This window comes from Cyclopterus lumpus, chromosome 5, assembly GCF_009769545.1.
Source record: "Cyclopterus lumpus isolate fCycLum1 chromosome 5, fCycLum1.pri, whole genome shotgun sequence".
NCBI lineage: Eukaryota > Metazoa > Chordata > Actinopteri > Perciformes > Cyclopteridae > Cyclopterus > Cyclopterus lumpus.
In genome coordinates this window covers 9,460,365-9,478,072 of record NC_046970.1, presented here as the reverse complement: position 1 = coordinate 9,478,072, position 17,708 = coordinate 9,460,365, and the positions used below count along the sequence as shown (strand labels likewise).

The following is a 17,708-nucleotide window of genomic DNA, read 5'->3' as shown; positions in this document are numbered from 1 at the left end:
CCTCGACAGGGGTTTTATCAGGATGTTATGCTTTCATATAGAACTATGTCTGTCGATTCAGAAGCACAGGTAGTCTTTTAATACTGTGTTCGTCTGCATTGCCAGGTTAAGCCAAGTGATGCCCCTCATCACCACACCGTACCTGCAGCAGAACACCACATTCAACGTGTCTTCTCTCCAACGTGGCCATCATAATGGAGGAGATCTACTGGGGACATCAACTGGCGTTCAACTCGTAACTTCAAGAACATTACAAGGAAGCACCACACTTTAATTTGTTTGGAATTGTCATTTTTTTAACGTCTTAAGCTTCTTCTAGTTTTGTAGTTGGCTTGCAAAGAAGGCAGAGCTTTATATCTGATGTTTTAAAAGACAAGAGTGTTCGTCCTGTTCCACCACCAGATCCCTTGTCTCACTGTGGTTAGGGAAATGCTAGACCTCTGTAGAGCTGTTTCTCTTCCTCTACCTTCTCTGTAGAGCTGATGATGCCCTTCCACTGCCAGGGCCTCCTCCTTCATCAGATGAGTCGTCATATCTTACAATGGCTTCATACTGTGATTCCAATTTTGTCGGTCAAAAGCACCCGATAGCAGCCGATGCAGTGTTTTATAGATCAAATAGGGTACAATGTATGCCATGGAGCCTACTTTAAATTATTACACTCAGGGGAGAGACTTGAAGGAGACCAATGCAGATTTCTACATGTTGCTATGCTGGTTGATTGTTACAGTAGTTTATTCTATTCGTTGTGTGTTTACTGTTTGTAGGATGAGGGTTCTCATCTAAAACTACGTATTTATCTGCCATGTCTCTGGATTGACCGTGTGTGTGTATGTATGTATTGTGAGCTTTTTTTCCTCAAACGGAAACGGACCCATTAGTCTGCCGCACCGCCTGTCGCCATTTTCAAAACGGCTAAAGCTTTATTGCGCAGAGCAGCGTTGTTCAGCAAATGAGTTTAAATAAAGAGACGGATCGTTTGAATAATTCAAGGTAATGCAACAACGCCCATTGACTGGAAGCTGCATATCAGACGGCCGTTGGGGGTTTATTCCGATTATAAACGCTCGTGTTTCCAGATGAGTTCCACTGACCGAACAGCTAACATTAGTAACCATTTGATGACGACAGCGTATGTAGCTCGAGCGAACTAGCTGTAGCTTAGTCGGTATCTTGAAGACTGACCTCGGTACCTTAAACCTGGAACCTCAGCCACCTGCCGGATGCTTCGTAATGTGGCGAAGGCGCCGTAGCTCACTAAGATTATCTGACGTGACACTTTTTCCAAAAAAAGTGTTAACGTTAATGTTGCATGTAACGCTCTAGACGTGCACAGTAACGTGACATAAGCACTAAAGTCGTCTCGTTTCTAACTCCTTAAAGGACTCATATGATGGCCTAACGTTAATTTTAAAACATTCTAATGAATGTGCGCCGTTCCGCCGGTACAGGCATGAGATGCTCAGTATTCCGGATTCTTCTAATACAGTTTTGTGTACCGTTTGTGGCCGTTTGCTGAAGATGTAAAACAAAGCAGTTAGTTTGTGAATTGAGTTTGACAGGATGTTCTCTCCTTACAAGAGAGGGCGGTAGCTGCCGCTCAACACCGCTCACAACAAGATGTTGGAGCTCCCAAACTACAGCAGCCAGCTCATGCAACAGCTGTGGGCTCTGAGGAAGGAGGGACACTTCTGTGACTGCACCATCCTGGTGGGAGACAGCCCTCACCGTGCACATAAACTGGTACTGGCCGCCTCCAGCATGCTCTTCAGGTAGTGTGAGCATGGGGTTTGATCGATGGTATGCAGACCATCTATTCAAGTGAAACGTTTGGTGGGTGTGAGGTCACTCAGGATAAATTCAAGTTAGCAGAGGTGACTCGTCGAGATCATTCTTGATCCTTTATCAGCGAGTAGTTTGAAAAAAATAATGTCACGGTCCGCTTATTTGTTTTGTTCTGGAGCTTTCAATCGTCTTCGTGCATGACGAACGCTTCTAAGAGGACCGTAAGATCATTTTGGGCAGATTTTCAAGTTTCACACTGTTTTTCATAAATAATATGCAAGTATCTCATGCAAGTCATTGAATGACACTTTAAAATCACCTCATGACCTATAAGGGTACATTGATCAAAAGTAAAAGTTAGATGTTCCCCTGCTACGCCTGCTTAAAAACGCTGCAGAGCTTTGTCTGTCTGTCATGACTGCTTAGTCTTGAAAGCAGTATTGATCTCATCTAACCAACAGTAAAAAAAAAAATATCAGAACCTTCATTTGGTTAAAATAAAAAAACACAAGTTTGTTATAAAGAGCAATTAATAAAATATTCTCAACTTCCTGAGTCCAAGTCAAGTGGTTATAGGCAGATTGCAATGACTGCTGACCATTATTACAGTTACACTGCATTTTCTTTTCACAGCTGCGTTAATAGGGTTTTTATATAGAGTCCAAGCCCTTTCATTGCTTAGTCTTTATCATATCATATTGTCATGTTCACAGCTTTGGTAGTAGACGTCCACATCCCGTCTACCCTCTGTATTTGTTTGGATCTGTGACAGGAAAATCAAAGGCACTTTCTTTCGCTTAGTTCATCTATTGTTACTAACCTGATATCTTGGTTTTGCCAACTACAGTATGTGGGTCAGAAGCCAGTCGTCCCATTTAACAAATTCATATAAATCATAGCACCGTAAAGACAATTAGGTTATAAAAGGAAAGATGTCTCATAGTGGGTTAGTTTGGGCCCTTGAACTTGAAGAGAAACAAAATGGTCTTCATCTCTTGTCAGGTCTCTCCTGGACGACGCCGACACCATCTCCATCGACACAGCCATGGTGTCCTCGCTGGAATTCGGCTGTCTGCTGGACATGGTCTACACCGGCAAGCTGCCTCTCGGCAAACACAACGTGGGCCGCATTGTCGCTGCTGCAGACAGCCTGCAGATGTTCGACGTGGCAGTCGGCTTCAGAAACGTCCTCACCAGTCTTGTGAGCCAGCAACCCACAGTCCCAATCCTCTCTACACAGATCCCAGGCCACATCGTGATCAACAAAGCACAGAGCATGAACCCTGAAGGTACAGTTTCACCCGGCGAGGACTCGACTTCAGACAAGACAGAGCTTAAGGCCGAGCTGGAGAAGAACGAGGGTCAGAGTGACAGTGAGGATGCAGAGGAACCAGCATGTAAAAGAACCTGTGTGGAGCTCACTCAGTCCTCAGGTCAGTTTCAGTTTTCAGCCATAAAAACACAATTACCAATGTATTGGCCACAATCGTAAAATCCTAAAGCAATCCAACACAACAACAATGTTCGAATGCTTTCTGACTGCACTCCATGTTTTTATGTCTGTGTGTGCACAGAGGCCGAAGAAGCCAAATCCTCAGAAAGTGTAGAAAAAGAAAACAACACAACAGTAGCCGAAGCATCGAATGGGCCTGCCACTGGTTTTCTGGAACATTCCTTTCAGTTCGTGGAGCTCCTCAGCAACATGTCGTCTGTCCTGGAGCAGCTGAGCCAGGCAGCAGAGAGAAGCCTGGATGAACAGGAGAGACAGGTAGAGCAAATCACTCAATGACAACCGCAAGCACAAATGAGATCAACAACGTGCCTGTATGTGTGAAGTTAAAAGTACATTATTTACCTCTGAAATGTAGAACAGAAAAAATTACAATATTTACCTCCCAGGTTTAGTCCCTCCAAAATACCACATTAAGACACCAAGACCTTGAGGAACATCATAGAATAAGTAATTGTGTGATTTAGTATCTAAAACTTTAGACATTTGGAGATTTCTGTAAGAATGTTTTTCTGTCTGCCAGTGTTTTGAGTTCCTGGAAGCAGGAAGTGTCGTGTTTTAATTTACAGCAGCGTAATACCGAACAAATACACAGGAAAGTGGAAGGCGTTGTAAATCAAATGTCTAGGTAAAGAGTATTTCTGTTGGAGAAGAGAAAGTGAGAGCAGCAGAGTGATGAGTCTGACACGCCTCTGTTTGTACATTAGACTGAATTCATCAAGAAGGCTTCGGGTTTGCAGTACCAGTCAATTATAATGAAGCAGATCATAAAACAGGGAGGGTTTTTACTAGAACATGATGCAATATTCTTATAACCCAGGTACCATTAATATAAGTATTGTTCTCAGATGAAGGCCTTGCTCTCTCTCTAGTTGAGGAAAATAAAGGAACATTTCTTTTCTTGTCAGGTTGTGGCTCAGTGCTGTGAGGAGGAGGAGGAGGCAGACCCCAGATTAGCGCTGGAGAGGCTGGTGAGCAGGGTGAAGGAGGGTCAGCTCAGTGAGGGAGCGGTCCTCAGGCTGCTCCACGCCGTTCAACAGAAAGCTGCCTTCCCCTCACTGCTCTCTCTGGTGGAGGAGGTGGAGAGGAACTCACAGCGGCCGGAAGGAAACCAAACTGGAGGTAAAGAGTAGCTTTGTGACTGTGTGAGTGGATTATCTTCTCTCTCAAAGTCTACTTTCCGTTGGTCATTAAAGCCGTGTGGCCATATGGAATGATAACAATAATGTCTTTCACAGTTGAGTCAGAGAAGCAGAACGGCACCAGCAGTGAAGAAAAGCAGGAGGCAGAGGGGGAGGGAAGCATTAAGGAGGAGACGGAGGACAACGAGAAGGTTGCGAATGCCACGCCAGACTCCTCCCCTTCCCCCTCCTCATCTTCCTCCAAGCCCTACTCCTGTCGCTGGTGCAAGAGGGGTTTCGCTTACAAGTGTCGCATGCTGGCCCACGTGAGGCGCTGCCCCCATTCCCAGGAGTGTGAGCAGCAGTGCCCTCAGTGTCCAGAGAAGCTGGCCAACCAGCGGGCCCTGCAGCGGCACCGGGCCGAGGCCCACCGCAACACCGCCCGGGCAAAAAAGAAGAAGGTGGCCTGCGACCTCTGCGGGCGGACCTTCGCCCACCCATCAGGTGAGACTGGCCGGTCCAAGGGAAGTAATGCTATCCCATCCACCAATCAACGTCAGCGACTAAGCTGAGTCAGCTGATCATGAAGTATCAGTCACACGTCGCTCATTACATCCCCAGTCTCTACTGTGTGATAGACGGTAGAGTCTTCATTGAAGGTTCATTTCATAATTCATAAAAGTGAAATACCGTATTGGCCTGAATATTGAACAACCTTCCTTTTTCCAACTGCCGTTTTCCCAAAAACAAGATTTTTGAAGATGAGAAAGACTTTGAGTCCAAACCTGTTGAAAAAGTTTCCCAGAGATACTATGAGTCCAGAGACAAGGGAGTTCTACGAGCAGACTGTAAGAAACTCAGCAGCCGACCAACAAGCCAGAAAACTTCTTGACTGATGTAACCTTCTGATGAATGGGACTTGGCTCCATTCACAGAGAATAGCTGCTGTGAATGCATGAATGTGTAGACCTTCAATATAATACAAAGCTCCACATTTTCATTTGTAATTTCCATAAAAGAATAGTCGTATATTTGGGCCAATACGGTAATGTATTTATATTTGGATGAATGTCTTATTTCACATTCGGATTTAGTAATCCAGCCTAAACTAGCAGATGTTTATTTTTTCAGATTCAGCAGTGAAGTGTCACCCTGTCCCTGAGTGTAATTTACTCCTCGTGTTGGTTGTTTCCTTGCATTCTGAAATGAAAAAGAGGTGAGCTGTGGGTCCCTCTACACCCCTGACTGTAAGGTTTCTGCTCCTTCTCTCCTCATATCTCAGGCATGATTTACCACAAGCGCACCGAACACTTTGAGGAGAAACCGTTCGTGTGCGAGGACTGCGGCGCCAAGTTCGGCGCCAACTCGTCTCTGAAGAATCACATGAGGCTGCACACGGGAGAGAAACCGTACCGCTGCAAACACTGTGACATGAGCTACGGGGTGGCTGCTGCACTTGCATACCACACCAAGAAGAAGCACTCTGAGGGTAACTCTCACACACACAGATCATTCCACGAATGTCAATCTATTCTCCCCATTAATATAATAATATTTACATCTTTAATTGGGCAAATCATCTGCTTCCAAAGTCACTTGGGGTATTTTTTAAGTATTGGGGGAGAACGCTGCAGCAACTAAACGAGTTTTGTCAATGTGCCGTTTCATTGTGATCTGAGAAATGTCTTCTTAGTTCAGTCTGCACTGAGTCAACGTGTCTCTTTTTGGGTTCAGGAAAGATGTACGTGTGCCAGTACTGCAAGGCCATCTTCGCCCAGTCCATTGAGCTGACGCGTCACGTGCGGGACACACACTGGGGATCGGCCCTACGTGTGCAGAGAGTGCGGCAAAGGTTACAGCCAGGCCAGCGGACTCACCGTCCACCTGCACACCTTTCACAGTGAGCACACACTCACATGCATCAGTTACTGTAGCATGGATTAGATTAGATGAATATTGTTATGCTGGTTTTTAACTGTAATAGAAAATAGAAACACAGGAAGTCATAATTCTGGTTTTGCTCCCGCTCCCTGTCAGATTTGTCGGAACCTCATGACTGTCAAAAGTGTTGTCTGAGCTTCTCCTCGCTGGAGGAGCATCGCCAGCACATCCAGGAGTTCCACCCGAAAGAGTTCCACAAGTGTCCCACATGTAGCAAGGTGTTCACTAGCGCTGCCCTGCTGGAAAAACACATGGGCACACACACCGGGGCCAAGCCCTTCAGCTGCGACCTCTGCAACAAGTCTTACCAGGTAGGATGAGGTGGTTGTTCAGCTTCACAGCTCTGAGGTGGGGGGCAGTTTAAAGTGTTTGTCTCAAATGTTTTATTTTGTGTCTCTCTCTGTTGCCATAGCAACTGTCAGGCCTGTGGTACCACAAACAGGACCAACCACCCAGAGGTGTTTGCTAACCCACACGCGACAGCTCAAGTCCCTGGTCCAGTGTGACGTCTGCTTCAAGTTCTTCCCCAGCGCCGCCACTGTGGCCAAACACCAGGCTGCTGAGCACCAAGGTGAGCTAGACGGTGACATGTGGGCCTGCACCAACACCTTTTAGCCTCTGAGAAATCTTTTGCTTCGTCTCACCTTCATGGGTACGGAGGTTTTATAATTTTCCGTTATCAATTTCACTAATGGTGTTAACAAACAAATCAGACAAAGGCAGTTTTGTGACATCTTTGTAGTCTTGAATCACAATCCAGTCTGTTTTAAGACGGAGGCCTTCCAAAATGTGTTTTGAGACCAAGAGCGATCTGCAGCATAACAGCTCATGGGCCTAAAATGGCAGCTAAGGAGGGATGAAAAACAGATCAAAATAAAACTAACAATAATATATTTCTGCTAGGATTTCCAGTGTCTGCTGTTGCTGACTTTTAAAAGAGATTGTCCCTCTCAAAGGGGTTTATCCTCATACTTATAATAATATATACAGTTTGATATAGTGTTCCTAACTGCACAGTAACTACAAGTTTTTACATTATTTGCATTCACTGCATTAACGACAGGAGTTTGTCTGCTCTCCAGGCTCCACGGAGGCGGCGGCGGTGGTTGCGTGTCCGTACTGCCCGGCCGTGTTTGGCGGGGAGGAGGAGATGCAGGACACGTGGGCAGCCAGCACGGCGGCCAGAGCGCCGAGGCGTTCAGCTGCCCGCATCTGCTCCCTGGCCTGCGCCTCCCAGCTGGAGCTGCAGGAGCACCTGCTCTCCTGTCACATGGAGACACAGGAGGAGCAGGAGGTCGAGGAGGAGCAGGCCTCCACTTCCTACACGGTAAGTCAGATAGGAACTCTAGAGCGGTACATGCTGGTGTAATCTTAGTCCTCAACTGTTCAATATTGAAAGCTCATTTCATACAAAGTGGAATTTATGGGGATTAACAAAAATTATTTTTCATCAGTGACATTCTCAAACATTAGTTGGATTATTTCCTCGTGTAAATTTATTATGAATACATTATAATTTTAAATAATTGGTCACACAAACTAAGCAATACAAAGGCATCACTTTGGCCTCGGGCAATGAAACATTTTTTTTTACATTTTATAGTTTGACAAATGTGAAAAATAAGACCTTGGCTTTACAAGTTATTAATAAAAATATCCATCCAAAAAATTATTTTAATCTATAGCCCGACGCTGAATGCTGTTTCCTGTTTCTGTGAATACTGAGCCTGAGTCTCTGTCCAACTAGGTGATTGCAGCAGATCCAACAGGCAACAAAAGGGCGGAGCCAATCCTCTCTGAGGAGCAGGAACAGCTGGCAGCTGCCCAGCAGGTGTTTGTGGCTCTGGCAGGTGGGCGAGAGGGCGAGTTGTCGACAGAGGTGGTGGAGGTCAACATGTATGACCTGCTGAACAGCTCGGTCACCTTCATCTGTGAGGACAAACTGCCAGGTCCTGGCTCTTAACCATGAACTCTGACCCCTGGAAGATGAGTCCGGAGCGCTGGGCAGCTTTATGGGTTTATGGACTCTTCTCATCATTAAACCACTACAACACAGGCTAAACTGACTCAACTCACAAGCCAGGGACTCTTTGTGATGTAGGTTCATGTTTAGTCCATGATGATCGTTTCTGTAGTAGAGCTGTTTTTCAGTTTAAATTAAATGTGGTGAATGTGTGTTTGACTTTACATTAAATACAGAAACCCAGGTTGGCTTATAAAGAGTTGTGTCAAATGCAAAGGCAGAAAAACAAACCAGAGCTCCGTCAGGCTGCTTTGGCTGTCTCCACTTTAGTTACTCAATCTGGTAAAGGGGAAAAACGCCTCTGTTTGTGTCTCTTTACACCAATCACAATCGTCCTGGTCGGCGTTAAGCACAGAATGCAGTGACGGTGCCCTTCGAAATTAGATACTGCTTGAGATAGGCAGCCAAAGTCAGGCTTACACCCAGCGGTGTAGTGGTGGCTGATGAGCTGGCTGAACTAGATCGACGGGAAGGTTACTGAGGAGGTGTGCGTTTACTCTGCTATATTGTATATTCCAATGTGTATATATAAAACACTGTAAACGCTTCTACTCCCAGTCTGTGTACGGTGTGTCGGACTAGGACGTGAGTAAAGTGAAAGTTAACGTCCATGGATAAAACGTTCACTAGTGTTTTATTGAGCTTTTAAAAACAACTCGGCAAACTGCCTTTACCATTTTTGCCCAAAGAATATATATATTTATATGATAAGGAAATATGCCACAACATTTGTTTGGATTGGTCAAAAGTCTTGAAATCTAGTTTGACATCAACAATCACACTTCTATCAATGGTCAAAGTCAGGATTTATTTGTAAGATTATGACAACCACTGTCATTGTGTTTAATAAATGTCTTGCATGCCTTTTTTGTACACTGCATATGTGTGCATATATTTCATATTCAATTTAATGACTCCATATATATATATACAAAAGACATTTGCTTATTATATTATATTTAGTCATTGGACATGGGACGAAGACCAAGAACAGGCAGTAACAATTTAGGATTGTTTTAATTAATTTCACTATATTTTCACACACACACATATATATATATATATAATTAATAAAACTTGCACAAAACTATTTAAAGTCATACAGCAGGTGAAAACATTCACTCGAGGAGCCATTCTCCCTTAGTTCAATGGGTTTCAATGCACTTTCAGGAAGTATGTCTGTTTGCTTCTATTAAACCTCAGCACTTGCTTATTTCAAATAACTACTAACTTAATAACGATAACAAAAACAGAATACTGGCAGCTTTATTCTATGAAATGCTTAGGCTAGAACCTAAAGTTAACACAAGTTTGCACTGAATTACGGGTTTATTGTTCTCCAAGAATGGATTTGTCTCTAGAAATAAAAAGCATATCATGCAAATTAATTGTAGTTATTTGTTTATTACAGAAGGTTCACAGCTAACAAGGACTAGACAAATACAACCCTACAACTTCCCTTGTGATCGCCTCATAAACACTGAATGGGCTCAGCAAAGACCTGAGAAGCACACTGAATACATTTAAAGTAAAGAAGTTACACAATTCACACTGAATCTGGAAACTTGATTTCCACTGTTTCGTTAACAAAACTAATTTCAAAAAGAACACAGTGCTTTTCACCCAAGCTGAAGTGAAACATGATTGTTGAAAATGGCAAACAAAAGCATCAAGGAAGAGCAGTTCAGAAAAACAAACCATCTTTCTATCAGTAGAAACCCTGATTTTAATAAAGGAAAACAAAAATATCAAACCTAGTTTGGGGAAGAAGTCCTGGACGGCGTTACGTACCATTACCCAGCATTCAGCACATCCTACATCTCGTGCGCTACTGTACTTAAGTCACACTGTAGATACCATCCAGTGATTTGTAATGAATCTATTACTATGTCTGATTCATATTTGCATAAGCTGCCTAGTAGTGAATAAGACAAGGTGCTGGAAGTTCAGTACATCCAAAAGGTCTCTGTGTGGCAGCTTTAAGAAATGACAAACATTCATCCGCCTCAACAGCGTTCTCCTGAACAGGCTGACTGGTGGAAAACCTGCTCCGGGCTTTTATTAGGCCCGTCAGGTAAAACGTGCCCCCATGCTGTGAAGCCATCCCAACAACCGTATCAAATGGTTGGAGATGGGTAGAATTGTATTCATAGTTTGGTGAAATTTGAATTTAATTCCTAGATTAATAAGCCAAAGGATCATCATCACTGAAATATCCCGAAGAAAAGAAAATGTACTCAATCTTTATAATTTCTTGTTCTTTTTGGTACATGTTTGATGTTTAAAATGATTCCTAATCTCACACACCTCCTCTAAGAGGAGGCCTGGTCTAGCGGAGGTACAAGTAGGACCAGAGTGTCTACTGGGGTGACTGGTGCCGCAATTCAGAAAGACAGCCTTTGGTCAGTCTGCTTTCTCTGTTAAAGTAGAGGGGAAGTGGGTTTCTAGACTGGAACTCTGCTCACCACTAATACTCGTCTGAGTCTATTCATTCTATCACACTGACTGACTTATGTTCAGAAGAAGTCTTCTGATGTTCATTTATAAGGATGCTGGTTTTGACTCGTTTCACCTTGGCTCGTAACTGTAGTTCTGAATTGGATGGAAAAGTACAATCTTTAGGTCTATCTTGAAGAGATATTGGGCGTCCTGAACACAAGTCGTTAGTCCTTTATGACACATGATACATTTTTCCTTTTGATTAACACAAAAAACGGAACCAAAACAAGCATGGCTAGCAAACAAGCCCTTCAAAGACAAATAAGTAGTAGCTCATGACCCAGAGGTGATACATGCAGTTTACATCTTGTTATTGCTGTCAGTGCTAGCATTTTCATAATCATATGAGGACTCAGGAAACCACTTTCTAATACCAACGATAATGCTAGAACTAGTGATATCTCAAAAAAATGGAAGACTGCCCTGCAAAATCCAACCAAGTGGACTTATTTGAGTGCAACCATCGTTGGTTTCTTACTGCGAGTTAACACTTCCACTTTACCTGTCCTCATTTGGTTCAGCAGGTGCAGAAACACCCAGAATAACAGGCTGAGGAACAGCTTTTGCCCCAGAGCGGTTTCCTCCATCCACAACCATTTTATTGTATCTTTTTACAATGACAATAAACATTCTTATCCTTAATACGGGAGGGAGCATGTATATTGCCTCTCAACATGGCAGCTTGTAGCAAACAGCGCTAACAGTGTTTCTCTGAGGAAGGACCGTCGGACAGGACGGCATTAGGTAGACATTACTCCACTATACCGTTACATAGCCAATAGTTGTTTGCTGCTACATTAATGTTCAGAGTGTCATATATTGCACCTTTTAATATGAATAATATTTTGATTGATGGAACTTAAGATGCCAAACTGCTTCATGTAGAACCTCTGAGCAGCCAAGACAGACACAACACAAAATATCATAAATGAATAAATAAATAGAATTTACAGGCTGGGTATTAATCATCGACAGCAGCTTGATCACTGAAGCCGTGCCCTCACATAAACAGCATTTCCCTTCAGAAATCAGTCTATAGAAACTGACTGAGACTTTTGTAACTGCATAAGTAGTGCAAATATTCCTCTGGAGATGAAAGACGTTTGGTATTTCACATATTGTGCATAGTGTCAGTTGATTCTTTGAAAATGTCTTTGTTAAGATGCCGATGTCCAAGTTTAAAGCTACAGTTCTTCTACTGGCCACTAGGAGCTGGCTCTAGGTGGCCAGTAGAAGAACTGGATGTATAATTCTTTTAAAATCATGCACACAACCTAGTAATAATGCATACTGTCCAATTGATGACTACTGCCTAAGATGTTTATATGTTGTATCTTAAAATTAATTCTTCAAATGAATGACATAATTTAACATGCATCACTTTAATTAATTTATCAAATGGAATAATTATGGTAACTCTTCTCACTAAAACACAGCCGCCAGCCTGCTGCCAACACAAAAACTAACTCTGGTTAGTTTGTAAGATATGGAACCCTAAATGTCTTGCTTTCTCATCAATGTGCGAGTGTGTGTGATTGGTTTAGAATCTGATGAGCAGGTGGCACCTTGCATGGCAGCCTCTGACATCAGTGTGTAATTGTTGATAATTGATATGCAGTTATAAGTGTCAGCATGTCGAGCTATACTCCTTAGTTATTTTATCTGAAAAGTCTACTTTAGGGAGGACTCTTACTTCCATGTGCTTGTCTGGGCCTCTGAGTACAATGTAGAGCCAAAATGGCCACTGAGAGAACAAAGAGGATCTGCTTCCTAGCTGGTGAGCTTCTTGCGGGGCAGGTGGGCATTAGTAATCTGGTTCATCACCACTAGAGCGGGGAAGAGGGGAAGCAGGAGGAAGCCCCACCAGGCCAACCCTTTTACTGTGGCCTGGAACCAGTCTGAGAACATGGCCGACACCACGGTCACCGTGGCCAGCAGGTAGACCACCAGGCCACAGGTGGCGTGGTACAGCTTCAGCTTCAACGGAGAGGAGGACAGAGGCAGCAGCTTCGGGAAGATCACGCAGATACCGCAAGCCGCTTGGAGCGCGGTGGCAGCCAAGGTGCTGATGCCCAACCAACTGTGCCAGGTGACAAGGTGGGGGAGCTCTGACACGTTCTTGCTGGCAAACATGAAGCCCAGACCGGTGGCCGCAGCTATCAGGACCAGAGCCTGACAGAACCAGTGTAGACGGACTTTACACTTCCGAGATTTGAAGCAAAAGGGGGATCCTTCAGCCGAGAATAGGAGGATGCCTTCAGTCATACACAGGCAGTACTGCAGGAGAGAAAAGGGTGATGATGAATAAAGGTGTCTTCTCTTTTTTGCAAAACAGGTAGAAAGTGTGTGTGTAAAGCAACACAAAACAACGGGTTCTGATGCAAGAAAGTAAAGGCTGAGGTGGAGGCGAAAAATTAGTATTAATGTCTTATATCATAAAAAAAAGACCAAGTCCTAAATATAACTTAAAATCTCCCTTGTTATAGACACTTAAATGTACCTGTAGCATAAAGCTTACCTATGAATGACTAATGTAAGACTTATGCATGATGGGTTTTATAGAGAAAGAATGGCGGATGAAACTGTAACAGTGAAAACCAGTATGGGAGACGAACCCAGTTGAAATAGTTAGCTAAATGTAATGGATAAAAGTTTTTTTCATACCGTTGTTTGTGGTCCCATCAGCAAATATTTAGGTAACTTTCACCAGTCTGAATTAATAGATAATTCCAGCTTATTACAACCAGGGTTTTGCTTTTTGTAGTTTTGGCCATAACTTCTCTTGGTTATGTGAACACTCTACTCCCCAAAGTGATTAGTAAGATGTGGGTAGGAACATTGCTGCAACAAAGTCTGACTGAGTTGACGGGTTGTTAACAAACCACCAAACTGAAAGAGAGTCCAACTAAAATGTCAGTAATGATTCATCATACAGGACAGACAACTATAAGGAATTTTAACCAACCGGTTATGGCCTGTTTAGCCATGTTGCAGCACTGTTGCTGCATCTAACAGATCTCAGCAATTACTTGAGTGAGTAATAGTGGTAATGTGTTTTATTGATTATCATGGCCAAAGTAGGTAAATAAGCTTAAATTGTAATACAGCATGAAGACTGAACTTTTTTTACAGAATACTGTATACCAAAACAACCAGATGAGAACTGTTTCTTCTGAACAACATATTGATTTGGGTTTTTTCTATCTAGTACACCTCACCATGAGACACCATTTGTTTTCACTGAGTAATGACCAGTGAAGGACAGAGGGTCTGTTAGAACAGCAGCAGTCTAGTGAGAGTTTAATATTAAACACAAGGCAGCTACTGAATGAAAATAGGGGAAGTGAACATTGCGGATCTGACTTCATGATGACACTACATCATGACAGATAAACACGCTGTGACACCATGACAACCTGTAAGCTGTTTGACGCTAACATATTCTGGGTCAGTCTGTAACACAATATCTGACACAGTGATGCAACACAGTGGTTGTTGGCGTTCCCTCATCTATTATTCACAGTGGAAAGAGTGAGACACAAACACTAGAGGCTGGGAGTGTACAGGTATGTGCACAGGACAAAATGTCCAATATGTCAAAGGACCAGATATCAATGATGAAAGACCTGCCTGAATTAATGTGTGAAGCACTGATAAATTGTTGTACCCTTCCCACAGATAATGTATCTGCATGACTCAATGATATTATGTCCTAATGCTTCAAACTAAGGAGGAAATAAAAGCCAATGGTCTCTTTATATTGTCTTCTAGTAAATATGAGAATAAGATCTCAAAAGTATGTGTAAGGTGGGTTTTGTCATGAAAGTCGTATTGTTTTCTCAATTATATCATTATCCAATGATTATATAGAGACTTTTGTCATATTTAAGTTCAGGATTGGATTAACCCCACTACGGTGGCCTTCAGGTGCATTCATGCCACCAAACTCAAGCTGCCACGTCAACATAAAAATGTGAAAGGCCCTCTCTAGAGCCAGGGTAAGGTTTTGTCCGTTCTGGGCCACCGTGGCACATGGCGGTGCAACATGACGGACTCCGCAAAGAGACCAGCTCCTGTAGACACAAAGGCCTCTTTCTCAGCTAACAAAAACACAACCATTCTTAGTGTGATGTGATTATACCGTTATGAAAACATAGTTAAGTAAATCATATTCCATTTCTGCCAATAGATGCTGTGAAAATCCTACACACTGTACCTCTAATTATGTTCCTGTCTATTTATAAAACTTCATCTTCATCATTGTATACATGAAATGTACCCATCCGAAGCATTTTGCTGCTGTAAATTGACAGCCGTGCTATTATTAGTAACAATTGATTATCTCTCAGGGTCATGCTAAATAAAGATAATCAAACTAATAATAAAATAACATTTGCTTAATATTGTTCTATTTTTATTTTTTGTTAAATGTAATGTAGGTATTTTGTGACTTTATACTCAAGATGAAGGTTCCAACAGTTTGTTATTCATCAACATAATGCTGTACTCAAACCTACACACACTGAGGGGAGTTGGAACTGGTGGAGAATGAGTGCACAACCCTGAAATGTTTGGTTGAACAGGAGCTGTGAGAGAGGCCGATAGGAGACCTAGCAACAGTCGGGTTCAGTCACAGTGCAGAATGAGAGGGCATGCCAGCTCAGACGAACTGAAAACATGATCAAAAGAGAAGAGAGGACAGATGAAGAAGGTGAAGTCAGATACTGGATGGACTGCAAACTTACTGCCACGGACATGCAAACTGGATGCCAAGAAACAGACCTGGAACACAGAGAACACCTGTGAGCATCTTACAATTCTAACTGTATGGAAGTTCATTAATAACTAGACTGTACTAAAGCGATCACAGCTGTGTTTCCAGATTTGGGTTCAGTAGTCTTCATTTGGGGCTCACTACAGGCGTACCTTTGTTCCTATCCAGTTTCCAAAAGGACATTACCAACATGATTGTCACATGACACAGCTGAAGGAAACTGGAGCAGCAGATTTCACATCGACTGCAAACTCAATTTGGACAATATTCTATACTCTACTAAAGTGACAGAAATTCACTTGACAGCTTTGAATAATAATTTGTAAATCCTCGAGATGTACTGGTCCCAGCCATCACAAGCTTTTCATCTCAATGCAAATTACAGGGGGCATTTAGACAATACATTAGAGAGATGCCATACTTAATCTATTTGAACAATCCATACCTTCATTGATAAATAATCACTGTACCCAAATATAGATACAATAGAAACATTACACAAATATAGCAGTAGGCCTACATGTATTCAAAGTACTGTAGGCCTACCTGTAATTAAGTGCTTATATTACTTTAATTTTAAAGTTTCTCATAATACAATTTCATGGAGATAACTTGATAAATAAAGCTATATGGGGAAGCTAGAATTCTTTTATATTAATTGTAACAGTTATTGGGTTTTTTTATACTAGTAACCCGTTTACGAAATCAACCAATTATTCGAGTCTAAACAAATATTTTTTATGAAAATGTTCTCTTGAAGTGATTAAATAGTGTTTCGGTCGGCATGGACGTATCTCTCAACACCCATCTATCGACTCACTGGTTCCGGGTCTGGACAGCAGGGAGATGAGGAGGGTCAGGCCAAGGCCGGTGACATGAGCCGCTATCACTGCCGCCCTCCGGAGCCACACATACAGCCAGTAGTCCCGCATCCCCAGCCCCTCTCCCACTGGGCTGTACTCCACGTCAGACGGCATGCTGCTGGGATACCTGCCGTCTACGGGCGGGTGTAGAGGGTGAGCGGAAACGGAGAGATGCGGCGCGTGCGCTGTCGCAACACTGCGCGAGCTCCATAATCGTTTGGTCGAGGAGGTTGAACCGGGCAGCTGTCTACAGGCTCAATGTGTGTTCGATGAACTGCATACACACAGTACTTCCGGTATGTCGTTTTTCAAAGTCCGCGTCCAGGTGAAGCGTCTGAAGCCATCCCAGTTGGTCTCTGTTCTGAATAGAAACTGTGTGGTAAAAGGATGCATTAGATGTTGGTTTTCGCCAAATGGACCCAAACAAAAGAAGCGGTCTCTATTTATGAATTCCCCTCGAGGCAAATATGGTCCGAAAACGTCTTAGACTGGCTTGGGCGGGTTGTTCTGTTACTGTCCTTTGGACTTCTCCCAAGAACCATGTGGTTCGTCTGAGTCCACAGTGAGAGCTTTCACTGCCGATGGCCTGGGTTTTCCTGTAACGCGTTCATGGCATTTTGGTTTCACTTCCTGGTTTGGCTCGTTTAGTGAACACCAAAGAATAGTAGCGAGGTGGGATGGTTCACTTCTCTTTCCTGCCTTCCAATTTAGTCGTTATTTAGTTACATGGCGTTCTGGTAATGTCTCCCTAATGATAATCCGTCATGTCTCATCATGAAGAGTGGCACAATATGCCTCGTTTTAGAAAAACATATTTTGATCAACATATTCCTATAGTGGTCCCTTATTTTAACCATGTTATCGCTGCAATAATCAGCTGTAACCTATTCAGTGTACGATTTTATTTTGAAATGCACAACCGTTTTTCATGACATCAATTGTTGGTGTTGCACAATGCAAACGTCACATTGAACGAAGTGGGAACCGTTTTTAAACCAAACCAAAGAATCTGAACCGTAATGATAATCATCGATAATGCTAAAGCAGTCGGTGGCTTCATTATTCCGGACACCGATCAACTTAGAACAATCATATTTTACGCTGTGGAGAGTTTAGGGAACCTGAGAAAAAGGTGAAATGTAAGAGAATGACCAAGTATAGAAAGCTTAAAATGAAAACAAATAGCCATAAA

The 17,708-nt window shown here is 42.9% G+C and overlaps 2 protein-coding genes across 3 annotated transcripts; one reads left to right on the top strand and one right to left on the bottom strand.

The window, feature by feature from the left end:
• Positions 1–892: 892 nt before the first annotated feature.
• Positions 893–8,563, top strand: zbtb40 (zinc finger and BTB domain containing 40). The gene is given in 17 exon segments (XM_034531840.1): positions 893–993; positions 1,582–1,772; positions 2,788–3,218; positions 3,360–3,553; positions 4,204–4,417; positions 4,534–4,920; positions 5,699–5,905; positions 6,151–6,221; positions 6,223–6,316; positions 6,454–6,668; positions 6,770–6,793; positions 6,795–6,827; positions 6,829–6,928; positions 7,440–7,511; positions 7,514–7,566; positions 7,568–7,684; positions 8,105–8,563. Coding segments are annotated over 16 exon segments (2,580 nt in total). The 5' UTR covers positions 893–993; positions 1,582–1,620; the 3' UTR covers positions 8,321–8,563.
• Positions 8,564–9,764: 1,201 nt separating this feature from the next.
• On the bottom strand, positions 9,765–17,170 carry LOC117730282 (cytochrome b561 domain-containing protein 1). 2 transcript variants are annotated; one of them, XM_034531846.1, is made up of 3 exons: positions 16,470–17,170; positions 15,625–15,661; positions 9,765–13,156 (listed from the first exon to the last, which is right to left on the bottom strand). In XM_034531846.1, exons 1-3 carry the CDS (start codon positions 16,628–16,630, stop codon positions 12,650–12,652), a joined length of 705 nt encoding a protein of 234 aa, XP_034387737.1. In that variant the 5' UTR covers positions 16,631–17,170; the 3' UTR covers positions 9,765–12,649. The 2 variants fall into 2 exon arrangements, with proteins under 2 accessions (XP_034387737.1, XP_034387736.1); XM_034531845.1 differs by having other exon boundaries at positions 16,474–17,169.
• Positions 17,171–17,708: the final 538 nt, after the last annotated feature.